At 41.2% G+C, this 26847-nt stretch overlaps 1 protein-coding gene across 2 annotated transcripts in view; it reads left to right on the top strand.

The window, feature by feature from the left end:
- The window catches only part of COPA (coatomer protein complex subunit alpha), a 50776-nt gene extending 24819 nt beyond the window's left edge, over nt 1-25957 (top strand). Inside the window, exons 11-33 of one of the 2 annotated variants that reach the window (XM_005677223.2) lie at nt 1760-1910; nt 2850-2916; nt 3865-3940; nt 5843-5925; nt 7007-7146; nt 7853-7938; nt 8054-8192; nt 16317-16479; nt 16581-16727; nt 17464-17653; nt 17776-17871; nt 19011-19099; nt 19263-19386; nt 20275-20364; nt 20532-20641; nt 21423-21500; nt 21667-21735; nt 22244-22380; nt 22609-22795; nt 22885-22995; nt 23538-23699; nt 24880-25074; nt 25331-25957. In XM_005677223.2, coding sequence (XP_005677280.1) covers nt 1760-1910; nt 2850-2916; nt 3865-3940; nt 5843-5925; nt 7007-7146; nt 7853-7938; nt 8054-8192; nt 16317-16479; nt 16581-16727; nt 17464-17653; nt 17776-17871; nt 19011-19099; nt 19263-19386; nt 20275-20364; nt 20532-20641; nt 21423-21500; nt 21667-21735; nt 22244-22380; nt 22609-22795; nt 22885-22995; nt 23538-23699; nt 24880-25074; nt 25331-25390 — 2750 coding nt within the window. In that variant the 3' untranslated portion in view covers nt 25391-25957. Of the gene's footprint in view, nt 1-1759; nt 1911-2849; nt 2917-3864; nt 3941-5842; nt 5926-7006; nt 7147-7852; nt 7939-8026; nt 8193-16316; nt 16480-16580; nt 16728-17463; nt 17654-17775; nt 17872-19010; nt 19100-19262; nt 19387-20274; nt 20365-20531; nt 20642-21422; nt 21501-21666; nt 21736-22243; nt 22381-22608; nt 22796-22884; nt 22996-23537; nt 23700-24879; nt 25075-25330 lie in introns of both variants that reach the window. The other variant, XM_005677222.2, reaches the window with a different exon arrangement.

Below are 26847 nucleotides of genomic sequence, written 5' to 3'. Positions count from 1 at the left end.
ATAGTCTTACAGGATTTTTCTTGTATGTGATTGTTTTTCTCTTGCAGCCTTTGAGATTCTGTCTTTAACTCTTGCCATTTTAATTAAAATACATCATGGTGAAGATCTCTTTGGGTTCATCTTATTTGGGAATCTCTGTACTTCCTGGCCCTTGATATTTATTTCCACAGGTTAGGGAAGTTTTCAGTCATTATTATTCAAATAAATTTTCCGTTCCTTTCTCTCCTTTGGGAATCCTATAATGCGAAAGTTAGTATGTTCGATGTTGTCCCAGGAGTCCCTTAAGTCTCCTCACTTAAAAAAATCTTTTTTGCTGTTCCGATTGGTTGATTTCCACTATTCTGTCTTACAGATTGCATATCTGTTCTTCTGTTTCATCTAATTTGTTGATTCCCTGTAGCGTAATTTTTCAGTTATTGTAGTCTTCACTTTTGATTGGTTTTCTTATATTTTCTAACTCTTTGTGGAGTTATCACTGAGTTCTTCCATTCTTCTTTCAAGTTTGGTGGGCGTTATTATGATTGCTTCTTTGAACTCTTTATCAGGTAAATTACTTACCTCTTTCATTAGGGTTTTTTTCTGGGGTTTGTTTTGTTTGGAACATCTTGTCTCTTCATTTTGAATGACTTTTGGCATTTGTTTCTATGGATTTAAGCAAAACAGCTACCTTTCCTGGTCTTAAAGAGTGGCCTTGTGTGAGAGCATCTCCTGTGTAGAACACACCTGGCGGCTTTGGCAGGCTGGCTGCAGCTGGAGTGCACGTGGGCAGGCGTAGTCCCTGGGGAGTGTGGGCTGGTAGCCGTCTTGCTGGGGTGGCTGGGGCTGGAAATGGGCCTGGGGCAGTCCCTGGGGAGCGCTGTGCCTGAGGCCATGGAACTTTTATTTGTAGTGAAGGGAAGTAGACCCATAAAACAATGAATATGTGGAACATTGTGTGGTGAAAACTGCTTTAAAGGGGAGTTAAGCAAAAGTAGGTGGGAGAGAGAGGGGAGAGTGGGGGACTGCTGCTTCAGAAAAGTGAAGGGGGATGACAGATGCGCTGACAATAGGAACAGCAGATACAGAGACCGTGATGTGAGAGATGCTTAACATGTTGAGGAGCATCAGAGTGGCCAGTAATGCAGAATGGACTTTGCCTTGTAGGCCACTAGAATTTAAGATTTTATCCTGAATGAATGGAAAGCCATTGGAAGGTATTGGGTAGGGAAGTGACATGATCTGGTTTATGTGTGGAGTGCACACTTGGAGGACAAAGATTGAAAGTTTTTCTGAAGGATGGATAATGCTGGTAGAGAAAAGTGAAACGTTTTTAAAAAACAGAATGAGGAAGTCTTTTTAAACTAATATCCATTTGTTCAGTGCATACCTTTTATGTTCATTATATGATAGTGACTGGGGAATGATGGAAGTTATTGTAATTTATGCTTTCAGGGAGCTCAGTATATAGTGGGGGTGATATACCTAAACAATTACAGTGCAAGATAAGTGCTATGATGGAGGTTTGTACAGGCTGTTAGGAGAACACAAAGGAGGGCTTGTCTAATGTGCCAGTATGATAGAGTGAGTATTGGGAAAGGATTTACAGGTGTTCACTTGAATAAAAATTCCAAGAATTGTGGGAATTCAGACAAGGATTGCATTTAAATGTCTTAACTTTGTTTGTAGCATATATACACAGTCATTATCTTCATGTATCTGCTGTTTCCAGTTTTCTTTCTTACCTGCAGCTAATTCTTTCCTCCCTTTCCCTGTGGCCCAGGCCATGATGGTGGCATGATTGTATTTAAACTGGAACGAGAACGGCCAGCCTATGCTGTTCATGGCAATATGCTCCATTATGTCAAGGACCGATTCTTACGTCAGTTGGATTTCAACAGCTCCAAAGATGTAGCTGTGATGCAGTTGCGGAGGTAAATTAGACTTAATTCTTCCCTCCAAATTGTCTCATCTGTTACCATGATACAGTACCTACAAACTGGACGCTTGTTCTTTTAACAACATTTGGGATCTCATCTCCTGTCACAGATAGAATCCCCAGGGGCATGTTGGGCAAGGTCATGAGACAAATGGGAGCGCCCCTGTTAAGAATGTTAGAGATCCTGAGGAAAGGAAATCATACAGCCAGTTGGGCAGGTGTCTTGAAAACTGGAGAAAGTTTCCTGGTTGAGAGTAGCCCAACTTGGTGACAGACCTGTTTGCCTTTATTTGGCATTTCTTTTCTATAACTCTTTCTTTGCTTTTTGGCAAAATGCACACAACTCTAAACCAGAATATATGTCTCTGGAAACTCTTAACTCTGAAGATATGATAACCTCTGGGGTGCCTGGGAAAAGGAGCTATCCTCTTGGAAAGCCAGCTGTATTAGCATGCTGAAACATTCATGGTAGCAAGCTTTGGCATAAGGGTTTGACAGTCACCCTCCAGCATTACTACAATAAAAAGATGGGTTTATGTTAATATTCCAAGGGACAGGAGAAACTAGCCCAGAGCAAATCACATCATGTTACTCTGTGGTGTCCACTGCAATTATGTGTAGGAATTTGTACCCAGGAAGAACCAGTCCCACTCACTACAGTGAGTGCTCAACATACCTTCTGCTGAATAAGTAGACTTGTACTAGGTGAGCTTTTTAAAAACACTTCACTCAAAGCTGAAAGAGGGGAGTCCCTAAGTCTTAAAGGAAGGAAGAAATGGATGCATTATTCATTAATTTTTTATTCTTGATTATAAAAGTGATAAGTATATGTGTAAAGATTAGATAAGAAGGAAGTATAGGAGTAATGCCCTTTTTCCTGTTTTCATTATATCTCTTTCCTAAATTTCTTTTTTCTTGGTATACATATCTCTAGTGGTTCCAAGTTTCCAGTGTTCAGTATGTCGTACAATCCAGCAGAAAATGCAGTCCTACTCTGTACAGTAAGTAAACCTCCTAGCATTTCCTCATTTCCCATAGGTCTGTTTCTCATGCCCTTAGAGGATCTCTGATGGCTTCTTAGAATCTATTTAATGGTCATTTTGAGAGCGCTGAAATAGTAAACAAAGGCTCAAACCAGGTAGACCTCAGTTCTCATGTTCAGGGTTTGTGTACTTACATCTGTCATAAGGTTGACAACTTCTAAACTTAATGGAGCATGAAGTTGAATCACCCAAATCACCAAAAGTAATTTGAAAGTATGTTTGGGGCTATATCCTATGCAAAGGAGATGCTTATCTTGATCTCTCTATTTGGGTGAAAATAGTAGAGCGGATTTTGAGACGCATTCCTTTCATTATTGTTATCTTGGGGCCTCATTTCTTGCCATACAATTTTTTTTAAAAAGAAACAACATTCTAATTTTAGTGCCCTGGTTGCCAAATCAGAAGAATGAAAACTTCTTTTTCCCAATAGGACTTCTAGTTTCTGATCCCAGTCCTTTTTCAATATGTAACTGTCCCATATTTTCCTCCTGGCAATTTTCTTTAATGTCTTTTTTTCCCTTCAAACAGACTTTAAGTTGATGAGTTTACTCAGGTGGGCCATTGGAATATTGGTCTCTTAATCTGTTAATTTGTGGAATAGAGAGCAGTCCTTGCTTTCATTCAGAAACTATCTGTGTCTTTGGAAGATAAAAGGAAAAGTTGCGAAGAGTTGGACATGACTTAGCGACTCCAACAACAGCAACAAAACTTATGTGAATGCTGAGTTCTCTGGCAATGCGCCCTATAATTTTTAGCTGTAGAAGCATCCAAATGTCCTCTGAGTGAAGGGTGTGAAGAGTACAGTTTCAGATTGCTGTCTGTGTAATGATACTGTTTTCTGTGTCAGAGTAAACTGGTATCCTGGGGACTCCTACTAACAATTTAATTTCTCCCATTCCTCTACAGAGAGCCAGCAATTTAGAAAATAGTACCTATGACTTGTATACCATCCCCAAGGATGCTGACTCCCAGAATCCTGATGGTAGGCATCTCTTTGTGTACCCAGCTCTGCTCCTAGCTCTCCTCACCCACATCGTCTCTTCTCTTCAAGTTTTTCATTCCATCCCCAGGCCATGGCCACATCACTCATGCCTGTTGGCAGGTGCTGCTGCCAATTGCATCGGAGGCGACCACGGTGTGAAATATTCATGTTCCTCCTCCATTTCATTACTCCAGCTAGATATATATATTTTATAATTTGGTTATTAGACACTCTCCATTTTCTCTTTCAGCACAGCATGTTATCCTAGTTTATTGTCAGCTGATATGACTTTCACCCTGGTAGTTTCATTTATTTAAAAATGTGGTTCCAATCTTGCAATGTCTCATCCTGGGACTAGGGATTTATGCCCTCCCATCCATATCCAGATCCGATTTGCTTCCTTTTGCATGTCAAAACGATGAGGCTGTTAACAGCCCCACACCCCACCAGGGAGCCCAGGATCCAGCTGAGACCCTGCCTGCCTCTTCCATCACCACCATCCCTTGCTAATGTCCTTACCATTAGCACTTGCTGACAGAACATTCTCAGAGTAGATTTGAGCCTCACTATGCTTTCTTTAGTGTACTTCCTCCATGGATTTGTAGGTCAGAGGCTTGCGCCCCAGGTCCCTACTCTTAACAGCATACTTCCATGATAGTCCAGACCCTATCAACAAAGTCTGAGAGATATTTTGCTAGTTCTGCCCTATTGTGGGTGCTCCTCTGTCATTTTTGCTGCTAATATGATCACTGTTCTGTAAGTGTGGTCATGATGAGAAGAGAGAAAACCTATATGTCTTTGGTATCCATAAATGAAAATTCTCCCTTATAAATTAATCAGTTGAGCCGTTTCTGACCAATTTTTATTTGGTCCCTGCTTATCCATCCCCTTGCTTCCCTTCCCCATCTGTTTACAGTTAATAGAGTCTAAAATATTTTTGCTTTCTCTTATAACCACTTTTATTTTCTCCTTTCCATTTTATGAGGGAGATGATAATAAAGGAATGAAGATACAGTCCAATGATAGGGAGCATAGAGGAAGAGAAAGAGCAAAAGCTTGAATAATGTGGTTCTCCAGCCCCTGGAAAATGGGGCTTTTGGTTGTGATAATAATTAATTTTGTTAAAATTGCCTGAGACCTCTGGTTGTCAAGGGGTGGCCTGGCAAGGCTGGCCAGTGGGTATTGTCCAGTGTCCTGCTGATACTGATAGAGTATTTAGTGCATCCTTCTGTGTATCCCCTTTGAAGTTTCCCAGGGGGTGGAGTGCCTATTTAGAATTCTAATTAGTCAGTGAAATACTTGGAAACTGAGAAGCATTTTGTAACTTTCTTCCTGGTATTAAGAATGATTGATTGACATTAATGGAGCAACAACTTGGTGCAAAATTCTGCCCAGCATAGAGCTGCCTGGATTTAGTTAGGAACTCTGTGCCCCACCCTGCTCTACTAGGAGGTCTGTATTTGCATGTTAAAAGCAGCAGAGCAGCTGGGTCCTGGAGAGAGAGCTGTATCTCTCCTCTAGCTTGTTGAGACAGGAGGTCCAAGATACTCACAGGCTGCTTGCTTTGTGCCACAGCTTGGCCAGAGAGGCCCTGCTCGTTAGCTTGATGGAGTGTGCTGTCTCCCAAGATGGGTGGTCCTTCTCTGCCAGTATATGGTGTTGGCTCAAATCACTTGGCCTAGAGAAAAGAGGCTTGGCAGGGGTAGAGGTTGGAGTTTGGAGGGGACTGGTGGGGAAAAGTCCCTGACAATAGCCTCAGGTTATGGCTGAATTAGTTAGGAAGCAGCTGAACTGGCAAAGCCAACATGGCAGCCAGCAAGACTGGCAGCTTCATGGCACCTGACTGTGTCACCTGCCAGTGGCTTACCACATGCTCCTGCCCTTTGGTTTTGTTCTTCTTAGCTCCTGAAGGGAAACGATCCTCAGGCCTGACAGCTGTTTGGGTTGCTCGAAATCGGTTTGCTGTCCTAGATCGGATGCATTCGGTGAGTTAAGACTAAAAAGGGAAATTAATTTGGGAAGTGTAGTGGCAGTGACCTCTGTATTGCAAAATAAATGCATGATTTTTCTCTTATTCTCCCTTGGGTAGCTGTTTTCCTTGTGTATTAGCTTCTTTCTCCTAAAAAAAGGTGAAAGTGTTAGTCCCTTAGTTGTGTCCCCACAGACACAACAAAGTGTTAGTCCCTGTTGTGACCCCACGGATTGCAGCCTGCCAGGCATCTCTGTCCATGGGATTCTCCAGGCAAGAAGAGGTAGGAGTAGGTAACCTTTCCCTTCTCCAGGGGATCTTCCTGACCCAGGGATTGAAGCCAGGTCTTCTGTACTGCAGGCAGATTCTTTACCGTCTGAGCCACCAGGGAAGCCCTCTTTCTCCTTAGTTCTACCCCATACCCCTTGGGGAAAAAAGGCCTTAAAAGTGATTTGATTGGATGGAGGACCACTGTGGCTCTGGGCTTAAGAACCAAGCAAAGCTCACTCCTGATTACACAGGGGCCAAAAAAACATCAAATTTGAAATAGATGAGCTGGGAAGTCCCTGGCGGTCCAGTGGTTAGGACTTAGTGCTTTTACTGCCGGGGCCAGAGTTCAGTCCCTGGTCAGAGAACTAAGATCCTGCAAGCCATGCAGCTTGGGCCTGACCCCCACCCCGCACCCCGCCCCCAATAGGCAAGCTGGATAAGGAGTAGATCCTCTGCCTTATCCTACTACATCCACTGGTATTTAAAATGTAAGGGATTCTAAAAATGTTAAGCAAAGCTCTCTTGAGAAAATATTTAACAAAAATTTAAGCCCCACAAGTGCTCCGTTCTCTCTCTGGTTGATTAAGGAATTCAGATTTTAGTTAGACTTCATAGGATATTTCAATTGAAGAAAGAAAAAAGGCTATTAAGACCCTATCAAGAGGATCTTAGCTAGAGTGGTCTACATATAGTGGTGATTGACCTGGACAGCCAGGGAAAAAAAAAAAAAGGTTTATCAAAGCTGAGGAATAATTGCTAAGGGACATTGTCACCTGTCATCATCTTACATGTATTCCTCTTAACCCTGCCTTTCGTATTCATTTCAGCTTCTGATCAAGAATCTAAAGAATGAGATCACCAAAAAGGTACAGGTGCCTAACTGCGATGAGATTTTTTATGCTGGCACAGGCAACCTCCTGCTTCGAGATGCAGAATCCATCACGCTCTTTGATGTACAGCAGAAGCGGTAACATGTCAGATATCCCTATGCAGACAGGTTTATAGTGGGGGAGAATGGAAATCTTTAGTGGGAGCTTTTTTCCCCAAGTAAGTTTGACTTGTGGCTTGGCCAGTTTTTGTGCTATAATTCCAAGGCTCTTTCTCATCACTTTTTTCCCTCTGTGATCACCCTCCATCCTGTACACACACACACAAGCGTTACAAAGGGCTTGTTAATTTGTTTTCAGAGCATTTATCTGAACAAAGATAGCTCTTGGGACTTAGAATAATAGGATCACAGGAATGAATGGCATAGTTCCTATACTTAAAGGAGCTTATGGTGCAGTGGTGAAAATAGACATACACAAGTTCCGAATAACACATGGAAATGAGGGTCATGGAGTTGAGGAAGGTGGAAGTGTACAGTATAAGCCAAAATACTTGTCACCGAACTGTAATACAAAAATGCTTATTTAGTATTAAGAAATTAGGGGGAGAATGGATACATATGTATCTACGGCTGAGTCCCTTTGCTATTCACTTGAAACTGCCACAACACTGTTAATCAGCTATACGCCAGTACAAAATGTTTTCGGTGTTAAAAAATTAATTAAATGCTAAAAAAAAAAAGAAGAAATTAGGATTTACATTAATTTGGAGATGAAAAGGAGGAAAGTCATAACCTGGAACAGGGGAATCAGGCCCACTCATATTTGCCCTTCTCTCTATCCCAGGACTCTGGCATCTGTGAAGATTTCCAAGGTGAAATACGTTATCTGGTCAGCAGACATGTCCCATGTAGCACTACTGGCCAAACATGGTAAGTCTTCATTATATCCACCCTGATTTAGAGACCAGCCCCTCCCTCCCCATCCCTGCCAGTCTGCTTCACTCACCCTGTCCAGCAGAGCACTCATGTCCTATGCCTCTTACAGCCATTGTGATCTGTAACCGCAAACTGGAGGCTCTATGTAACATTCATGAGAACATTCGTGTCAAGAGTGGGGCCTGGGATGAGAGTGGGGTATTTATCTATACCACAAGCAACCACATCAAATATGCTGTCACCACTGGGTAAGTTAATTATCTGAAAATACAGAATGGGAGAAAGTGGCTTCTTAAAATCACTATCCTGTCTCAAGAGACATACTGAAGTCCTCTTTGAACTGTCTTTATGGAGAAGCATTGTTTGGCATATATGTGCTGGAGGCATCAGAGCATTCTTTTTTCAGCTCTTTTAAAATTGTGTGAAATATGACACAAATATAGAAAATTATACATATTATAAATATATGAAATAGCAAACAGTTATATAATGAACATCTGTGTAACTGCCACCCAAGTTAAGAAATAGAACGTTTCCCTTTGCCATGTGGTCCCTATTGATCACAACCCTCTCTCTTCACCACACAAAGAAAACGTTATTCTGACTTTTATGATAATTTCTTCCTTGCTTTTCTTTGCAATTTTACCACCATTATTTTATCAATAAAATAATGATTTAATTTTGCCTGCTTTTGAACTTCATATTAATTAAATCATGCTGAATATATTATTTCATATTTTGCTTGTTTTGCTCAATATACTGTTTGTAAGATTCATCCATGTTATAGCTCTAATTTACTTGTTTTCATTGTTGTATAATACTGTTATATGAATATAGCACAGTTTATCAGTTCTATGCTAGACCGCTAGTTGGGCGATTTCTAGGTTGTGGCTGTTAGGAACAGTGTTCTCTTAAACATTCTTATATGTACTCTGGTTCCTATGCACATACATTGCTCTAGGGCATTTCCCTCAAGCAGAATTGCTGGGTCATAGAACATGCTTATCTTCACGTTTGCTCACTAATGTGAAAGAGTGGTTTTAGCAATTTGCACATCCCACCCAGCATTGTATAAAAGTTTCCTTGCTTGTCACCCTGGCCGGCACTTGCCTTTGTCAGACTCATTTTTGACTGGCAGATATGTGATGTATTTTGTAATTTTACGTTGCTATTATCTGATTCCCAAGGAGATTGGACAACTTTTTTTATTTAGCCATCCATCAGTATTTCCTTTCCTATGAATTTTGTTCAAGGCTTTTTTTTTCTTTTAATTTTATTTAAAATCTTTAATTCTTACATGCATTCCCAAACATGAACCCCCCTCCCACCTCCCTCCCCACAACATCTCTCTGGGTCATCCCCATGCACCAGCCCCAAGCATGCTGTATCCTGCGTCAGACATAGACTGGCGATTCAATTCTTACATGATAGTATACATGTTACAATGCCATTCTCCCAAATCATCCCACCCTCTCCCTCTCCCTCTGAGTCCAAAACTCCGTTATACACATCTGTGTCATTTTTCCTGTCTTGCATACAGGGTCGTCATTGCCATCTTTCTAAATTCCATATATATGTGTTAGTATACTGTATTGGTGTTTTTCTTTCTGGCTTACTTCACTCTGTATAATCGGCTCCAGTTTCATCCATCTCATCAGAACTGATTCAAATGAATTCTTTTTAACAGCTGAGTAATACTCCATTGTGTATATGTACCACAGCTTTCTTATCCATTCATCTGCTGATGGACATCTAGGTTGTTTCCATGTCCTGGCTATTATAAACAGTGCTGCGATGAACATTGGGGTACATGTGTCTCTTTCAATTCTGGTTTCCTCGGTGTGTATGCCCAGCAGTGGGATTGCTGGGTCATAAGGTAGTTCTATTTGCAATTTTTTAAGGAATCTCCACACTGTTCTCCATAGTGGCTGTACTAGTTTGCATTCCCACCAACAGTGTAGGAGGGTTCCCTTTTCTCCACACCCTCTCCAGCATTTATTGCTTGCAGATTTTTGGATCGCAGCCATTCTGACTGGTGTGAAGTGGTACCTCATTGTGGTTTTGATTTGCATTTCTCTAATAATGAGTGATGTTGAGCATCTTTTCATGTGTTTGTTAGCCATCCATATGTCTTCTTTGGAGAAATGTCTATTTAGTTCTTTGGCCCATTTTTTGATTGGGTCGTTTATTTTTCTGGAATTGAGCTGCATAAGTTGCTTGTATATTTTTGAGATTAGTTGTTTGTCAGTTGCTTCATTTGCTATTATTTTCTCCCATTCAGAAGGCTGTCTTTTCACCTTGCTTATATTTTCCTTTGTTGTGCTGAAGCTTTTAATTTTAATTAGATCCCATTTGTTTATTTTTGCTTTTATTTCCAGAATTCTGGGAGGTGGATCATAGAGGATCCTGCTGTGATTTATGTCGGAGAGTGTTTTGCCTACATTCTCCTCTAGGAGTTTTATAGTTTCTGATCTTACTTTAGATCTTTAATCCATTTTGAGTTTATTTTTGTGTGTGGTGTTAGAAAGTGATCTAGTTTCATTCTTTTACAAGTGGTTGACCAGTTTTCCCAGCACCACTTGTTAAAGAGATTGTCTTTGCTCCATTGTATATTCTTGCCTCCTTTGTCAAAGATAAGGTGTCCATATGTGTGTGGATTTATATCTGGGCTTTCTATTTTGTTCCATTGATCTATATGTCTGTCTTTGTGCCAGTACCATACTGTTTTGATGACTGAGGCTTTGTAGTAGAACCTGAAGTCAGGCAAGTTGATTCCTCCAGTTCCATTCTTATTTCTCAAGATTGCTTTGGCAATTTGAGGTTTTTTGTATTTCCATAGAAATCTTGAAATTATTTGTTCTGGTTCTATGAAAAATATTGCTGGTAGCTTGATAGGGATTGCATTGAATTTGTAAATTGCTTTGGGTAGTATACTCATTTTCACTATATTGATTCTTCCGATCCATGAACATGGTATATTTCTCCATCTATTAGTGTCCTCTTTGATTTCTTTCATCAGTGTTTTATAGTTTTCTATATATAGGTCTTTAGTTTCTTTAGGTAGATATATTCCTAAGTATTTTATTCTTTTCGTTGCAATGGTGAATGGAATTGTTTGCTTAATTTCTTTTTCTACTTTCTCATTATTAGTGTATAGGAATGCAAGGGATTTCTGTGTGTTGATTTTATATCCTGCTACTTTACTATATTCATTGATGACCTCTAGTAATTTTCTGGTGGAGTCTTTAGGGTTTTCCATGTAGAGGATCATGTCATCTGCAAACAGTGAAAGTTTTACTTCTTCTCTTCCAATTTGGATTCCTTTTATTTCTTTTTCTGCTCTGATTGCTGTGGCCAAAACTTCCAGAACTATGTTAAACAGTAGTGGTGAAAGTGGACACCCTTGTCTTGTTCCTGACTTTAGGGGAAATGCTTTCAATTTTTCACCATTGAGGATAATGTTTGCTGTGGGTTTGTCATATATAGCTTTTATTATGTTGAGGTATGTTCCTTCTATTCCTGCTTTCTGGAGAGTTTTTATCATAAATGGATGTTGAATTTTGTCAAAGGCCTTCTCTGCATCTATTGAGATAATCATATGGTTTTTATTTTTCAATTTGTTAATGTGGTGAATTACATTGATTTGCGGATATTGAAGAATCCTTGCATCCCTGGGATAAAGCCCACTTGGTCATGGTGTATGATCTTTTTAATGTGTTGTTGGATTCTGATTGCTAGAATTTTGTTGAGGATTTTTGCATCTATGTTCATCAGTGATATTGGCCTGTAGTTTTCCTTTTTTGTGGCATCTTTGTCAGGTTTTGGTATTAGGGTGATGGTGGCCTCATAGAATGAGTTTGGAAGTTTACCTTCCTCTGCAATTTTCTGGAAGAGTTTGAGTAGGATAGGTGTTAGCTCTTCTCGAAATTTTTGGTAGAATTCAGCTGTGAAGCCATCTGGACCTGGGCTTTTGTTTGCTGGAAGATTTCTGATTACAGTTTCAATTTCTGTGCTTGTGATGGGTCTGTTAAGATTTTCTGTTTCTTCCTGGTTCAGTTTTGGAAAGTTGTACTTTTCTAAGAATTTGTCCATTTCTTCCACATTGTCCATTTTATTGGCATACAACTGCTGATAGTAGTCTCTTATGATCCTTTGTATTTCTGTGTTGTCTGTTGTGATCTCTCCATTTTCATTTCTAATTTTATTGATTTGATTTTTCTCTCTTTGCTTCTTGATGATTCTGGCTAATGGTTTGTCAATTTTATTTATCCTTTCGAAGAACCAGCTTTTGGCTTTGTTGATTTTTGCTATGGTCTCTTGTTTCTTTTGCATTTATTTCTGCCCTAATTTTTAAGATTTCTTTCCTTCTACTAACTCTGGGGTTCTCCAATTCTTCCTTTTCTAGTTGCTTTAGTTGTAGAGTTAGGTTATTTATTTGACTTTTTTCTTGTTTCTTGAGGTATGCCTGTATTGCTATGAACTTTCCTCTTAGCACTGCTTTTATAGTGTCCCACAGGTTTTGGGTTGTTGTGTTTTCATTTTCATTAGTTTCTATGCATATTTTGATTTCTTTTTTGATTTCTTCTGTGATTTGTTGGTTATTCAGAAGTGTGTTGTTCAACCTCCATATGTTAGAATTTTTAATAGTTTTTCTCCTGTAATTGAGATCTAATCTTAATGCATTATGGTCAGAAGAGATGCTTGGAATGATTTCGATTTTTTTGAATTTATCAAGGTTAGATTTATGGCCCAGGATGTGATCTATCCTGGAGAAGGTTCCATGAGCACTTGAGGAAAAGGTGAAATTCATTGTTTTGGGGTGAAATGTCCTATAGATATCAATTAGGTCTAACTGATCTAATGTATCATTTAAAGTTTGCATTTCTTTGTTAATTTTCTGTTTAGTTGATCTGTCCATAGGTGTGAGTGGGGTATTAAAGTCTCCCACTATTATTGTGTTATTGTTGATTTCCCCTTTCATACTTGTTAGCATTTGTCTTACATATTGCGGTGCTCCTATATTGGGTGCATATATATTTATAATTGTTATATCTTCTTCTTGGATTGATCCTTTGATCATTATGTAGTGGCCTTCTTTGTCTCTTTTCACAGCCTTTGTTTTAAAGTCTGTTTTATCGGATATGAGTATTGCCACTCCTGCTTTCTTTTGGTCTCTATTTGCGTGGTATATCTTTTTCCAGCCCTTCACTTTCAGTCTGTATGTGTCCCTTGTTTTGAGGTGGGTCTCTTGTAAACAGCATATAGAGGGGTCTTGTTTTTGTATCCATTCCGCCAGTCTTTGCCTTTTGGTTGGGGCGTTCAACCCATTTACGTTTAAGGTAATTATTGATAAGTATGATCCCGTTACCATTTACTTTATTGTTTTGGGTTCAGGTTTATACACCCTTTTTGTGTTTCCTATCTAGAGAATATCCTTTAGAATTTGTTGGAGAGCTGGTTTGGTGGTGCTGAATTCTCTCAGCTTTTGCTTGTCTGTAAAGCTTTTGATTTCTCCTTCGTATTTGAATGAGATCCTTGCTGGGTAGAGTAATCTGGGCTGTAGGTTATTGTCTTTCATCACTTTAAGTATGTCTTGCCATTCCCTCCTGGCCTGAAGAGTTTCTATTGAAAGATCAGCTGTTATCCTTATGGGAATCCCCTTGTGTGTTATTTGTTGTTTTTCCCTTGCTGCTTTTAATATTTGTTCTTTGTGTTTGATCTTTGTTAATTTGATTAATATGTGTCTGGAACTCTCTGTGTTTCTTGGACTTGGGTGATTATTTCCTTCCCCATTTTAGGGAAGTTTTCAACTATTATCTCCTCAAGGATTTTCTCATGATCTTTCTTTCTGTCTTCTTCTTCTGGGAGTCCTATAATTCGAATGTTGGAGCATTTCATATTGTCCTGGAGGTCTCTGAGATTGTCCTCGTTTCTTTTAATTCGTTTTTCTTGTTTCCTCTCTGATTCATTTATTTCTACCATTCTATCTTCTATTTCACTAATCCTATCTTCTGCCTCCGTTATTCTACTATTTGTTGCCTCCAGAGTGTTTCTGATCTCATTTATTGCGTTATTCATTATATTTTGACTCTTTTTTATTTCTTCTAGGTCCTTGTTAAACCTTTCTTGCATCTTCTCAATCCTTGTCTCTAGGCTATTTATCTGTGATTCCATTTTGATTTCAAGATTTTGGATCATTTTCACTATCAATATTCGGAATTCCTTCTCAGGTAGATTCCCTACTTCTTCCTCTTTTGTTTGGTTTGGTGGGCATTTATCCTGTTCCTTTACCTGCTGAGTATTCCTCTGTCTCTTCATCTTGGTTATATTGCTGCGTTTGGGGTGGCCTTTTTATATTCTGGTAATTTGTGGAGTTCTCTTATTATGGAGCTTCCTCACTGTGGGTGGGGTTCTATCAGTGGCTTGTCAAGGTTTCCTGGTTAGGGAGGCTTGTGTTGGAGTTCTGGTGGGTGGGGCTGGGTTTCTTCTCTTTTTGGATGCCACCAGCTGATCCATCCAGCACGCTAATCTGAGTTGACCAGTGAAGGCAAAGTCTTTCCCTGCTGTAGCAAACCTTGGTCAAGTTCTTTGAACTGTGTCCTTCAATTTTCTCATCTGTGATACATCCGCACTGAGGACTTGGTTGTGTCTACCTGTTCAAGGCTTTAATCCTTCATTTAAATAAGTTATCCTTGTTCTTTTATTATAGGAGTTCTTTATTTATTTGAATATCGATCCTTTGTGATGGCAGTGTATTGCAAATACTAATATCACCTCCCATTCTGTTGCATATTTTTTGATTCTTTTGAGATCCTTTAATGAACAGATGTTCTTAATGTAGTTGAGTTTATGCATCTTATCATTTATGGATATCAAGTTTTGTGTCCTATTTAAGAAATCTTTATTGACTCCAAGATCATAAGAACATTCTTTTACCTCTTCCTATGACAACTTTATAGTTTTGCCTTTTGCATCTAGGTCTATAATCTACCTGAAGTTGATTTTTGTATATAGTGTAAGGTGTAGTGGGCTCAGCTTTACTTTTTCATAAGGACACTCAGTTTTGTACCAACATCATGTATTGAAAAATACCAACTTTTCCCCATAGTTCTGCAGAGCCATCTTTGTGATATATGAATCACATTTACAGAAATACAAAGATGTGTTTTCTTGTGGTCTTTTGTCTATCTGTGATCGAATTCTGCACTGTCTTGGGTGTTATCGTTTTGTAAGTCTTTACATCTGGTAAAAGAAAGTGAAAGTGTTAATCTCTTAGTTGTGTCTGACTGTCTCAGGGGACTATAGCCCCCAGGCTCCTCTGTCCATGGAATTCTCCAGGCAAGAATATTGGAGTGGGTTGCCATAGTAGGTCCACAAATCTTTTCCACTTTAATTTTAGTTTATTAGGCTATTTTCAAATAATTTGAACTTCTCTATTGTATTTTTGTTTTCTATTTCTTAATTTCTACTATTGGCTTTATTTTTTTCCTTCCAAGTATATTCTTTGTTTTAACTTTTAAAAGAACAATAAAATTTTTGAGATGGATACTTATTAATTTTTAGTCTTTATCCTAATATTAAACATATAGAGCTCATTAATTTTTGAGTATTCTTCTAATATGTGAGTACTTAACATTATAAATTATCCTTCAAGTATTGTGTTAGCTATAGTCACAAGTTTTCATTTGTAAACTTTTAATTTTCGTTTAGTTTAAAACATCACATGCTTTGCGTCATTTCTTTGTCAGGAGTCTTCACATGTACCTGTCTTCTGCTCTCACTCACAGCTTATAAGGAAGGATTGACCTGTTCATGGTGGTCTAGTGGTGCTTCCCTGGTGGCTCAGTGGTAAACGAATCTGCCTGCAGTGCAGGAGACCCGGGTTCAGTCCCTGGGTCCGGAAGATCCCCTGGAGGAGGGCATGCCAACCCAATCCAGTACTCTTCTAGAGAATCCCATGGACAGAGGATCCCGACAGGCTACAGTCCCTAGCGTCAGAGAGTCGGACACAACTGAAGTGACTAAGTAGTTGCAGCAGTGGTTTAGTGATTCTATATCAGAACTTAAGATTCTTAACTTTCAGGTCTGGTTCTGATAGCTGTGTCTCTTAGATTGCAGAGTATTAGCTTATAAAGAGAAATCATACCATCTGCCCCATATTTTCCCACTTCACACAAGAGAATAAAATAAGTCTGGCATTTAGTTCTGCTCTTTTTTGATTTCACTTCACATCTATACCATTGTTCAAATGGCACTTGAGAAAGGGATAATGAGAAGATAAAAGACTAGGTCCTAGACTTGTCTTACTTCCATATAGGCTGGATTTACCCACGCATTTGCTGAAAATTGTGCTCTTTAACTCTTATTCTTAGGGACTATGGGATCATCCGAACTCTGGATTTACCTATCTACGTCACGCGGGTGAAGGGCAACAATGTATATTGCCTGGACAGGGAGTGTCGTCCTCGGGTGCTTACCATTGATCCCACTGAGTTCAAGTTCAAACTGGCCCTGATAAACAGAAAATATGACGAGGTATGAAATGAGGAAGCATATTAGGAGTATTGAGAGGGGCAGTGCTCCTTTTTTCCTATAAATGATCTCTATTTCCTACCTACCCCACCCCAAATGTCTAGGTGCTACACATGGTGAGGAATGCAAAACTCGTAGGCCAGTCTATCATTGCTTATCTTCAGAAGAAGGGATATCCTGAAGTGGCGCTGCATTTCGTCAAGGATGAGAAAACTCGCTTTAGTCTGGCACTGGAGTGTGGAAACACCGAGGTGAGAGAAGTAGTTATAAGCCCCGTATTGTGGTAGAGGAGGCGAAGGGGTTCCCATGGCCTTGGGAAGACATTATTCTGGGCTTGCTTCTTCAGCCCGTGTAATGAATTTTAGGATTTTTTAAGTCATTGAGCCATCTGCCTGTTGCTCATTTGTCCATTTTTGCTTCTGCCACAGCATTTCTACTGTTGTTGTCATTCTGAGTTAGTCTGAATTCAGTAACTTTTACAACAGAAGCACGATAGCATAGAATTGGAAAAATCTCATTGTTTCCTTGACCTTGATCTGCCAATTGGCTGCTTGGATGAAGGAACACTTACTAAAGGTTGAGGTCTAGAGTCTGTGAACATTATTTTTAAATGGATAGAAATAGTTCTGAACTTCCTTCTTCCATTACTTCTTCTGAGGAGCCACATTGTTCATCAGACCTGGCAGATAGGAAATATGATAGCTAAGCAAGAATTGACTGTATGGAATCAGCAACTGCTAAAAGATGATTTTGTTGTAAATTTCTGAGGAGGAGGATAATGTGATGTGATACTTCGATCCATGGATCCTAAGGGATCCTATTTGTTGATTGAATTTTCAGTAGAATTACTGAAAGCAAAGCTAGGTGGAATGAAGTATAAAGAGTTGCTTGGGAGATTTATTTAGAGATGGACATTTTGACTGCAGACCCTGGTTTTCAGTCATAATAACCTCCAACTTGTTACCTCTAATCCTGGGGATTCTTTAGATTGCTCTGGAAGCAGCCAAAGCACTGGATGACAAGAACTGCTGGGAAAAGCTGGGAGAGGTGGCCTTACTACAGGGGAACCACCAGATCGTGGAAATGTGCTATCAGCGTACCAAAAACTTTGACAAACTTTCCTTCTTATACCTTATCACTGGCAACCTAGAGAAACTTCGCAAGATGATGAAGATTGGTGAGACCCCGGAAACTAAGGATAGGAAGAGGGGTCCTTGTGGGGAGGAAGATGGCAAATAGAGGCAAGAGAGAACTTGAGAGAGAAGACCTAACTTAGTGCCTCTTATTGTCTTGGTGCAGCTGAGATCCGAAAGGACATGAGTGGCCATTATCAGAATGCTCTCTACCTGGGAGATGTGTCCGAGCGAGTGCGGATCCTGAAGAACTGTGGACAGAGTAAGTATCCAGAACTCACATGGGGTGGGGGCGGCCTTAGGAAGTACTTCCTTTATGGCAAGTTATTCATGTATAGTGGTGAGGGGATTTCCTTCATTGCACATTTTTCAGAAGAGACCACATGCTCCTACCGTGCTCAGAAGACTTCCTTCAAAGCCAAATGGAGGGACAGCCAGAAAATATAGTTTTTCTAGACACTGGTAGGAAAATAGCTAATATCATGGAGAAAGTGGATTTTAAAAGACCCTGGAGCAGATACTATAGTAAATGTAGTTGGTTGAATGCCGTTAGAGTTTTTATTATTTACTTCAAGTCTGGGGGTTTTACTCATATTTATTTTATATTTAAGGGATATTTTTCGAGAACCCACTGTATACACCAGGCATTACACTAGCACTTGAGATACACTAGGGAATAAGAAAGGTGAAAGATACGGTTTGGACCAAGGTGCTACCTGTGGACCGCTGAGCAATGGTCAGATTTGGCATACATTTTAAAGGTTGAACCACCGTAATTTGTTGAAGGGGACTGATGTGAGACGTGAAAGAGAAGAGAAAGGAGTGAGTTCAAGGTTCTTGTTAACACTGATAGATCTTAAGGATAAGCAACTGTTCTAGTTATTTATTGCTGTATAGCTGGTTACCCAAAACAGTAGTTTAAAACAATAAACATTGATTATCTCAGTTTGCAGTGCCTCTGGCTCACTAGCTTTCATTAGGCTGCAATCAAGGTGTTGGCCAAGACTGCAGACTTCCCAAGGCTCAAGTGGAGGAGGATCCACTCCCACGTTCACTGTGTGGCTGTGGGCAAGCCTTGGGTCCTTACTAGCTATTTGCTGGGAGACGTCAGTTTTCTGCTGTCTAGGCTTTTCCATAGGGCAGTTCACAGTATGGCAGCTGGTTTCCCTTAGAGCAGGTGGGGGCACCTCAGATTAAGCCATACCTTTGTATCCTAATTTCAGAAATGACATCCCATCATTTCTCCCACGTGCTGGTCATTAGAAGTGAGTCAGTAAGTCCAGCCCACACTTAAGGGGAGCGGATTATGCCAGGACTTGAATACCGGGAGGCTGACATCAGGACGCTGATGGGGGTCCACTCGGAAATGCACGTTTACCACACAGTCTGCTTTCTTCACAGAGTCACTGGCCTACCTCACAGCTGCTACCCACGGCTTAGACGAAGAAGCTGAGAGCCTGAAGGAGACATTTGACCCAGAGAAGGAGACAGTGAGTCTTTATGTAAAGTGTCTCTGATTACAGGATTAACTCTGATATCTTGGGACTATTTAAACTTACAAATGTCACTCCCACTGAGATCAAAGAAAGCTCCATGACCTCCCCTACAATGTTCCTGAGAGCTGTTTGCTTTTAACCTTCTTCTGCCTTCCAGATCCCAGACATTGACCCTAATGCCAAGTTGCTTCAGCCACCTGCTCCTATCATGCCGTTGGATACCAACTGGCCCTTATTGACTGTGTCCAAAGGGTTCTTTGAGGGCTCCATTGCCAGCAAGGGTAAATGTCCACTTCTTCCATAACATTTTTGTTGTGTGCTTGTTTTGTGAGAAACTGTTCTAGAGAGTACCCTTAGCCATAATGTCCTTTCTCTCTGTTCTTTTTTCTGTGTGATGCCTCATGGAGCACTGAGATGCCAATCAGAGTTATTGTACAGCCTTTTAAACACTAAATAAAAGCATGCTGAGATCATGAAAATTCAGAAAATAGGAGGGAAAGAGCTCTCTTAGTTCATGCTTCTAACAACCACTATTAACTTTTGGTGTATTTTCTTAGGTTTTACCATATATGTAGTCATACTCTCCTTTCTGTGTTTTATCATTCATGACATACAATCTTGAGATATAAACCTCAGCTCCCTCAGTTCTGTCATGTGAGTATACCCACTGCCACTCTTATCTTTACCCTGTTTGCTTGGAAAAGTCTACTGATGTGTTTCTTCCGAGTTTCTTGGCAACTAAGAACCTACCTAAATAGACCTTGGGTATTTTGTGCCTAGTGCTGCTCTTTCCTCCATATCCTCTCCTCTAACCTTTGTCCTCACGCCCTGTTTACACAGTAGTGGTGCTAACTTAGCAAAGATCTCAGCAAGAAATGCCAAGAATTGGTACCAAAGGCTTGTTAGTAAAAAGATTGTTTAAGAGGAAGTTTTTGGTAGCAGGAAGGTCAGTTTTTTTCATCTCTCTTCTATTCCTTCATTCTGTGAAACCTATGCTAACCTGCAAGTTAGCATGACATAGATACCACAAAAACAAATAATAAACTAAAACAGTAAGTAGACAAAGCATTGGCACCTGCTTCTGTAGGGATACATCTTGCCTGCAGAGGAGGCCGGATCTCAGAGTTAACCGACAGTAACCAGCTCCTTTCTGTCCCTTCGCGCTGTAGGGAAGGGAGGCGCGCTGGCTGCTGACATCGACATTGACACTGTTGGTACTGAGGGCTGGGGAGAGGATGCCGAGCTGCAGCTGGATGAAGGTAAGATGCTCATCTCCGGACTGTTCTGGGCAGATCGGCTCCTTGGAGTGGGACTGGGCTGTGGGCAATTCTGCAGGGTCCTGGACAATGGGATCCCAACATTTTCTTGCCTTTGGCTAAAATTGTCATGTTGCAAATCTTATTTTGTGCCTGGATTTTCCTTACAGATGGGTTTGTGGAGGCTACAGAAGGTTTGGGGGATGATGCTCTTGGCAAGGGACAAGAAGAAGGAGGTGGCTGGGACGTGGAAGAAGATCTGGAGCTTCCTCCTGAGCTGGTAGGTGGAATTCTCACCCTTGTATGGTTCTCTCCATTTCCCCCTGTGGAGGCCAATAGCCTTGTCACCCCCTGACCCCTGTCCTAAGGACCCCAAAACGGAGGACATCTAGATCCTCCTAACCTGCTCTTTATCTCCCACTTGAAAGATAGAAGAACATAACTAGGGTTGTGCAATGGCAGCTTATGAAAAGGCAGCAAGCTTTTTTGTGTGAATTGGAGCTTTTGGTATACAGCTTTTGTTACAGCTACTGAAATTTCTACTATTTTGAGAATCATCTTCCACAACCACCACCCCTCACCAGCAGAGGCTGGGAATAAGATAGAGTTTTGTTTAGATTTATCAGAACAAATTGATGCTTTTGAACTGTGGTATTGGAGAAGACTCTCGAGAGTCCCTTGGACTGCAAGGAGATCCAGCCAGTCCATTCTAAAGGAAAACAGTCCTAAATATTCATTGGAAGGACTGATGCTGAAGCTGAAACTCCAATACTTTGGCCACCTGATGCGAAGAGCTGACTCATTGGAAAAGACCCTGATGCTGGGAAGGATTGAAGGTGGGAGGAGAAGGGGACGACAGAGGATAAGATGGTTGGATGGCATCGCCGACTCATTGGGCATGAGTTTGAGTAGACAGGGAGTTGGTGATGGACAGGGAGGCCTGGCGTGCTGTAGTCCATGGGGTTGCAAAGAGTCGGATGCTACTGTGCGACTGAACTGAACTGATCAGGACAAATTGCTTGAATGACTTAAAAAATGACTCATTTCTCTTTTTCCCCTAGGATATACCCTCCGGGGCAGCTGGTGGAGCTGAGGATGGGTTCTTTGTGCCCCCAACCAAGGGAACCAGCCCAACTCAGGTAAGCAGAGAAATATAGCCCTGTAGGGATAAATGTTTCTAAGGTGGCTGTACTTGATTACATGTGTAAAGAATATTGACACTCTTCTGTTACAGATACAGAGTAGGATTGTTGGGAAGAGAAAGGGCAAAATTTCACTTGTCTTGGGTTTTCTGTTCCTTGTTAGATCTGGTGTAATAACTCTCAGCTTCCAGTTGATCACATCCTGGCCGGCTCTTTTGAAACAGCCATGCGAGTGAGTCTTAAAAGTTACCTTGGCTTTCACTGAATGTGCCTGGGGTCCCAGGGGGATGGCTGACTCATCTTAACCAGATAACAAAGGCAGAGGTGTATATGTATCACCTCTTATCTGCTTTCAGTACGGCTTAGTAATCTCTTAAAGTGGATTCTTCCAGCCATTTTCCACTGGTTTATAGCCTGCTTTCTGGCTCACATCAGTGAAGTCAGCACCCCTTCACCCCTTCATGAACAGGTGTGTGTTTTAAACACTAAGCCATGTGCTATGGTAGCCATAACAGTACCAACAGCTGCAGCAACCACTTAACATTTAATGCTGACTGTTTGCCAGTCACTATCATGAATGCTTTATGGGTATTATTAAATGAAGTAGATCCTATAATTTAATATAATTTATTGATGAAGAACCAAGTAGAGAGAACTTAACTTAAATACCTTGCCCAAGGTCAACTAGTTTTTAAGTAGCAGAGCTCAGATCCCTATGTTTCCTTCCTCTTGTATTCCAGCTCCTTCACGACCAAGTAGGGGTAACCCAGTTCGGCCCCTACAAGCAACTGTTCCTGCAGACCTATGCCCGAGGCCGTACCACCTATCAGGCTCTGCCCTGCCTGCCCTCCATGTATGGCTATCCTAATCGCAATTGGTAAGGCCCCTTGCTTCTCTCTGTTCCAGCTTGTGGTAGATATTTCAGATGGTAGCCTCAGGGAATATCAGCATTGTCCCAAAGCTGATGTTTCCTAATAGGAAAAGATCTTTGGCTTGCCACTTTTCCCTGGCTTTTTTCACTGTAGGCCGTTGTGATCATGTTTCCAGAAGTTAGGTTGAAGTGGGCTCCTAATCGTCCTGTCTTCTTTCTGCTTTTCTCTTTCAGGAAGGATGCAGGGCTGAAGAATGGTGTACCAGCTGTGGGCCTGAAGCTTAATGACCTCATCCAGCGGTTGCAGCTGTGCTACCAGCTCACCACAGTCGGCAAGTTTGAGGAGGCTGTGGAAAAGTTCCGCTCCATTTTACTCAGTGTGCCACTTCTTGTTGTGGACAATAAACAAGAGATTGCAGAGGTAAGAGCAGTCTAGCTGCTTGTCAGAGTGCTAGGCACCCCCCTAGTCTTGCATCTGTGCCGTGACCTTCTTTTGTCCCCTCTCTCCAGGCTCAGCAGCTTATCACCATTTGCCGTGAGTACATTGTGGGTTTGTCCATGGAGATAGAAAGGAAGAAACTGCCCAAAGAAACTCTAGAACAGCAGAAGCGCATCTGTGAGGTAAGCCCTCTGAGCAGTACAGAGGCATCGTCCCTTTTACCCTCTGAATGAATGAATAGTAAGTCACTTTAGTCGTGTCTGACTCTTTGCAACCCTCTGGGCTGTAGCCCGCCAGGCTCCTCTGTCCATGGGATTCTCCAGGCAAGAATACTGGAGTGGGTTGCCATTTCCATCTCCAGGGGATCTTCCCCACCCAGGGATCGAACCCGGGTCTCGTATTACCTCTCCTGCCCTGGCAGGTGGGCTCTTTACTGCTAGTGCCACCTGGGAAGCCTCTATGGAGTTTGAATTCTTTAGGTCTCAATGTGGGGAGTGAGAGAAATTTGCGCCTGTTTCTGTGACAGTAGTATGTATTTCTCCACCCTTCTTCCTCATCCCATAAGTTCTCTATAACTAGGAGGCAGAAGCTTTCTCTGTTTTATAGCCAGTCCGGTGTTTATTTGGTGGTTTTGTTGTGTTTTTAATGCGTGTGCAACTACTTATAAATGATCTATCGTAGCTTTAGCATCAGCCTGACATATGGTCCTTCTTCTGTCCACCAGATGGCAGCCTATTTCACCCACTCAAACCTGCAGCCAGTGCACATGATCCTGGTGTTGCGTACAGCCCTCAACCTCTTCTTCAAGCTCAAGAACTTTAAGACTGCTGCTACCTTTGCTCGGCGCCTGTTGGAACTTGGACCCAAGCCGGAGGTGGCTCAACAGGTATATGGGAACTCCTTCAGTGAGCATAGGAGAACTGGATCTCCTTTTACATGGAGGGGGTCAAAGACCAAGGTTCTTGTCTCAGAAACAAAGTGCTGTATTACAGCATTCAACAAAAGAGGCAACAAGATGCCATCCTCTGTTTACATACAGAGGATGAGGACCTCTATATGGCATGCTGCTGCTAAGTCGCTTCAGTCATTTCCAACTCTGTGCAACCCCATAGACGGCAGCCCACCAGGCTCCCCTGTCCCTGGGATTCTCCAGGCAAGAACATTGGGGTGGGTTGCCATTTCCTTCTCCAATGCGTGAAAGTGAAAAGTGAAAGTGAAGTCGCTCAGCTGTGTCCGACTCTTAGCGACCCCATGGACTGCAGCCTACCAGGCTTCTCCATCCATGTCATTTTCCAGGCAAGAGTACTGGAGTGGGGTGCCATTGCCTTCTCTGTGTATGGCATGAGGACCCCCTTTTATTCCTGGAAACTAAACAAATACCTTACTCAGATATGGCTCCACTCTGAAAGTGTGACCTGTGACATCAAATAGCTCCTCTGTAGCTGAAAGTCAGCCCCGAACTGTCCTTAAGTTCTAGGTTTCTCCTTATCAACACTAGTTACCTCTATATATATACATGTCCCATTACTTGTGCTTTCTGAAAGCTTTTTTATTTGGGCAGTGAAAGCCAGTTTTAACCCTTTCATGGCCAACCCTGAGAATTCTCAGACTTAGTGGAGAAGTATGGGTCTAGTTAGCCTTCCCCTGTAGCTCAGCTGGTAAAAGAATCCACCTGCAATGCGGGAGACCTGGGTTCAATCGTTGGGTTGGGAAGATCCCCTGGAGAAGGGAAAGGCTACCCACTCCAGTATTCTGGCCTGGAGAATTCCATGAACTGTATAGTCCATGGGGTCACAAAAGTTGGACACGACTGAGCAACTTTTACTTCACTTCACTATGGGTCTAGTTCCATAGGGCCACTTTGGGATAGAAAAGGAAAAACCCTAATACAATAGGAATGGCAATTATTATTCCTTCATATGACCTGTACAGAGAACTTACTCTGTATTCAGTCAGTACAATTGCTTCTTACATCAAAGAAACTACTAACCATGGTGTTGAGGTCATTTGAGTTGTGGTGTGCAGTTTTCAGTCCTTTTAAACAAAACATTCCTTCCCTCCCTTAGACCCGCAAAATCCTGTCTGCCTGTGAGAAAAACCCCACAGATGCCTATCAGCTCAATTATGACATGCACAACCCTTTCGACATCTGTGCTGCATCTTATCGGCCCATCTACCGTGGAAAGCCAGTGGAGAAATGTCCGCTCAGTGGGGCCTGCTATTCCCCTGAGTTTAAGGGTCAGATCTGCAAGGTCACTACAGTAAGTACTGTCCTTGAGAAATGAATCCAGAATATTGAGGGAAGGGGAAAGAAGGCATATTGGTCCTTTGGTTCCCTGTATTCCCGCCTCACACCTTAAGGTGATGACATTGGAGAAAGGTAGAACTTCTCCCCACCACTCCTTATGAATCAGTAACCATAACAAAGCACTCTCCTGTCCTCACTAGGAGGGCAGGGAGCAGACCCTCTAGGCTTCTCACCCTCAAAAACCCCTAATTTTTTTTCTTCTTCCATAGGTGACAGAGATTGGCAAAGATGTGATCGGTTTGAGGATCAGCCCTCTGCAGTTTCGCTGAGGCCCCTTTCTGTGTATAGGGTCAAACACCATGTTTCCCGCATCTTCCTTAACTACTCTTCATGTTGGTGTTTAGTTCTCCCTGCCCTAAAATCTAATGTCCTTTTCTCTTCTTGTATGGCTAATCAAGTCTAAACCTGACTTTTTTTTTTTGCCTCTGAGAACTTCTCATCTTCTCAAGGTGACTTATAGTTGTGGTCACACTTAGCCTTGCCTTCCCAGCGTAGATCTTTCAAAGAACATTTGTGATGAACATTTAAATAGTAAATTCCTTCAATATTTATCCTTTCCCTTTCCACCCCATGTGTGCCTTTTGTTAGAAAGGAATGAGATGTAATAAATATAATAGCGTCTTTTACTCAGTCATAGCAAGCTCTTAGCCATCCCCATTTTCCTTGGACATTCAAACTCCTAAGCAGATAGAGCCTCTCTGTGCCCAGAAACTTAAAGTCTGAGAAGAAAGTGTTTGTTTTCCCAGAAATGCATATCACTTTTTGTTGATTTATTCTTTCCAAACATTGTTCTTGTATCTTGTTTCTCACACAAAATAAAGTAGATTTTTATGAGAGTTTTGTGGCTTGTCATTTGTTTCCTGGACACACTCACATTCCTCCTTACTTCATGTAGCTGCCCCATCCAAGCAGATATCTTTCCTTCAATAATTATTTTTAATTACAAAGGTAGTAAATACCCATTGATTTTTTTGTTTTTAAAGTAAACTGCTGTGAGAATGGGAGAAAGCAAGTAGTTCCCTATTCCATTGTTGACTGCAACCTTCCATCTATTGCTAATTAGTAATACACTGTATATAGTACAACATATTTTGCTTGTCATGTAGTAAGATTAATTTGGTAGAGTGATATAGTGTACCTTTGATTAAAATATATACTGTCATTTCAAATTCATGTTTTCAATAAACAGTACATTTAGTTCACAAATCAATAAATTTAGAAAGCTATTCAGTAATGTCTTCCTCCTCTGCTTTCCCTCAGCCACCCAGTTCCTATCACCTTCCCCAAAACAGGTAACTGCCGTTGTTAGCTTCCTTAAATCCTGCCAGAGGTTTTTTTTAAAATGTATATACAAGCAGATGTCAATGTGTTCTTCCCTATCCTCCTATTGTATCTAAATGGAAGCATACTACATAAGGATTTTAAGTTGCCTTTTTATTGATGGATATACTTATTAATATTTGACTTATAAACAGTGGTGCAATGAACATCTTGAACATACATTGTACAGGTGGGGAAAGTGAGCCTGGAGGATAAACTCCTAGAATTGTGTGATTCCTACATCAAAGAGTACAGGCCTGTGTATCTTTTTAGCTTTAAAAGATGCTTTCTTGCTACTTCCTTGGTGGTCCAGTGGTTAAGACTATACTTCCACTCTATGGGGCACAGGTTCAATCCCTAGTTGGGGAACTAAGATCTCACATTAAAAATTTTTTTTAAAAAAGAT

Source organism: Capra hircus, chromosome 3 (genome assembly GCF_001704415.2).
Source record: "Capra hircus breed San Clemente chromosome 3, ASM170441v1, whole genome shotgun sequence".
NCBI lineage: Eukaryota > Metazoa > Chordata > Mammalia > Artiodactyla > Bovidae > Capra > Capra hircus.
The sequence above is the reverse complement of the archived record's forward strand: the minus strand, read 5'-3'. Positions and strand labels throughout refer to the sequence as shown.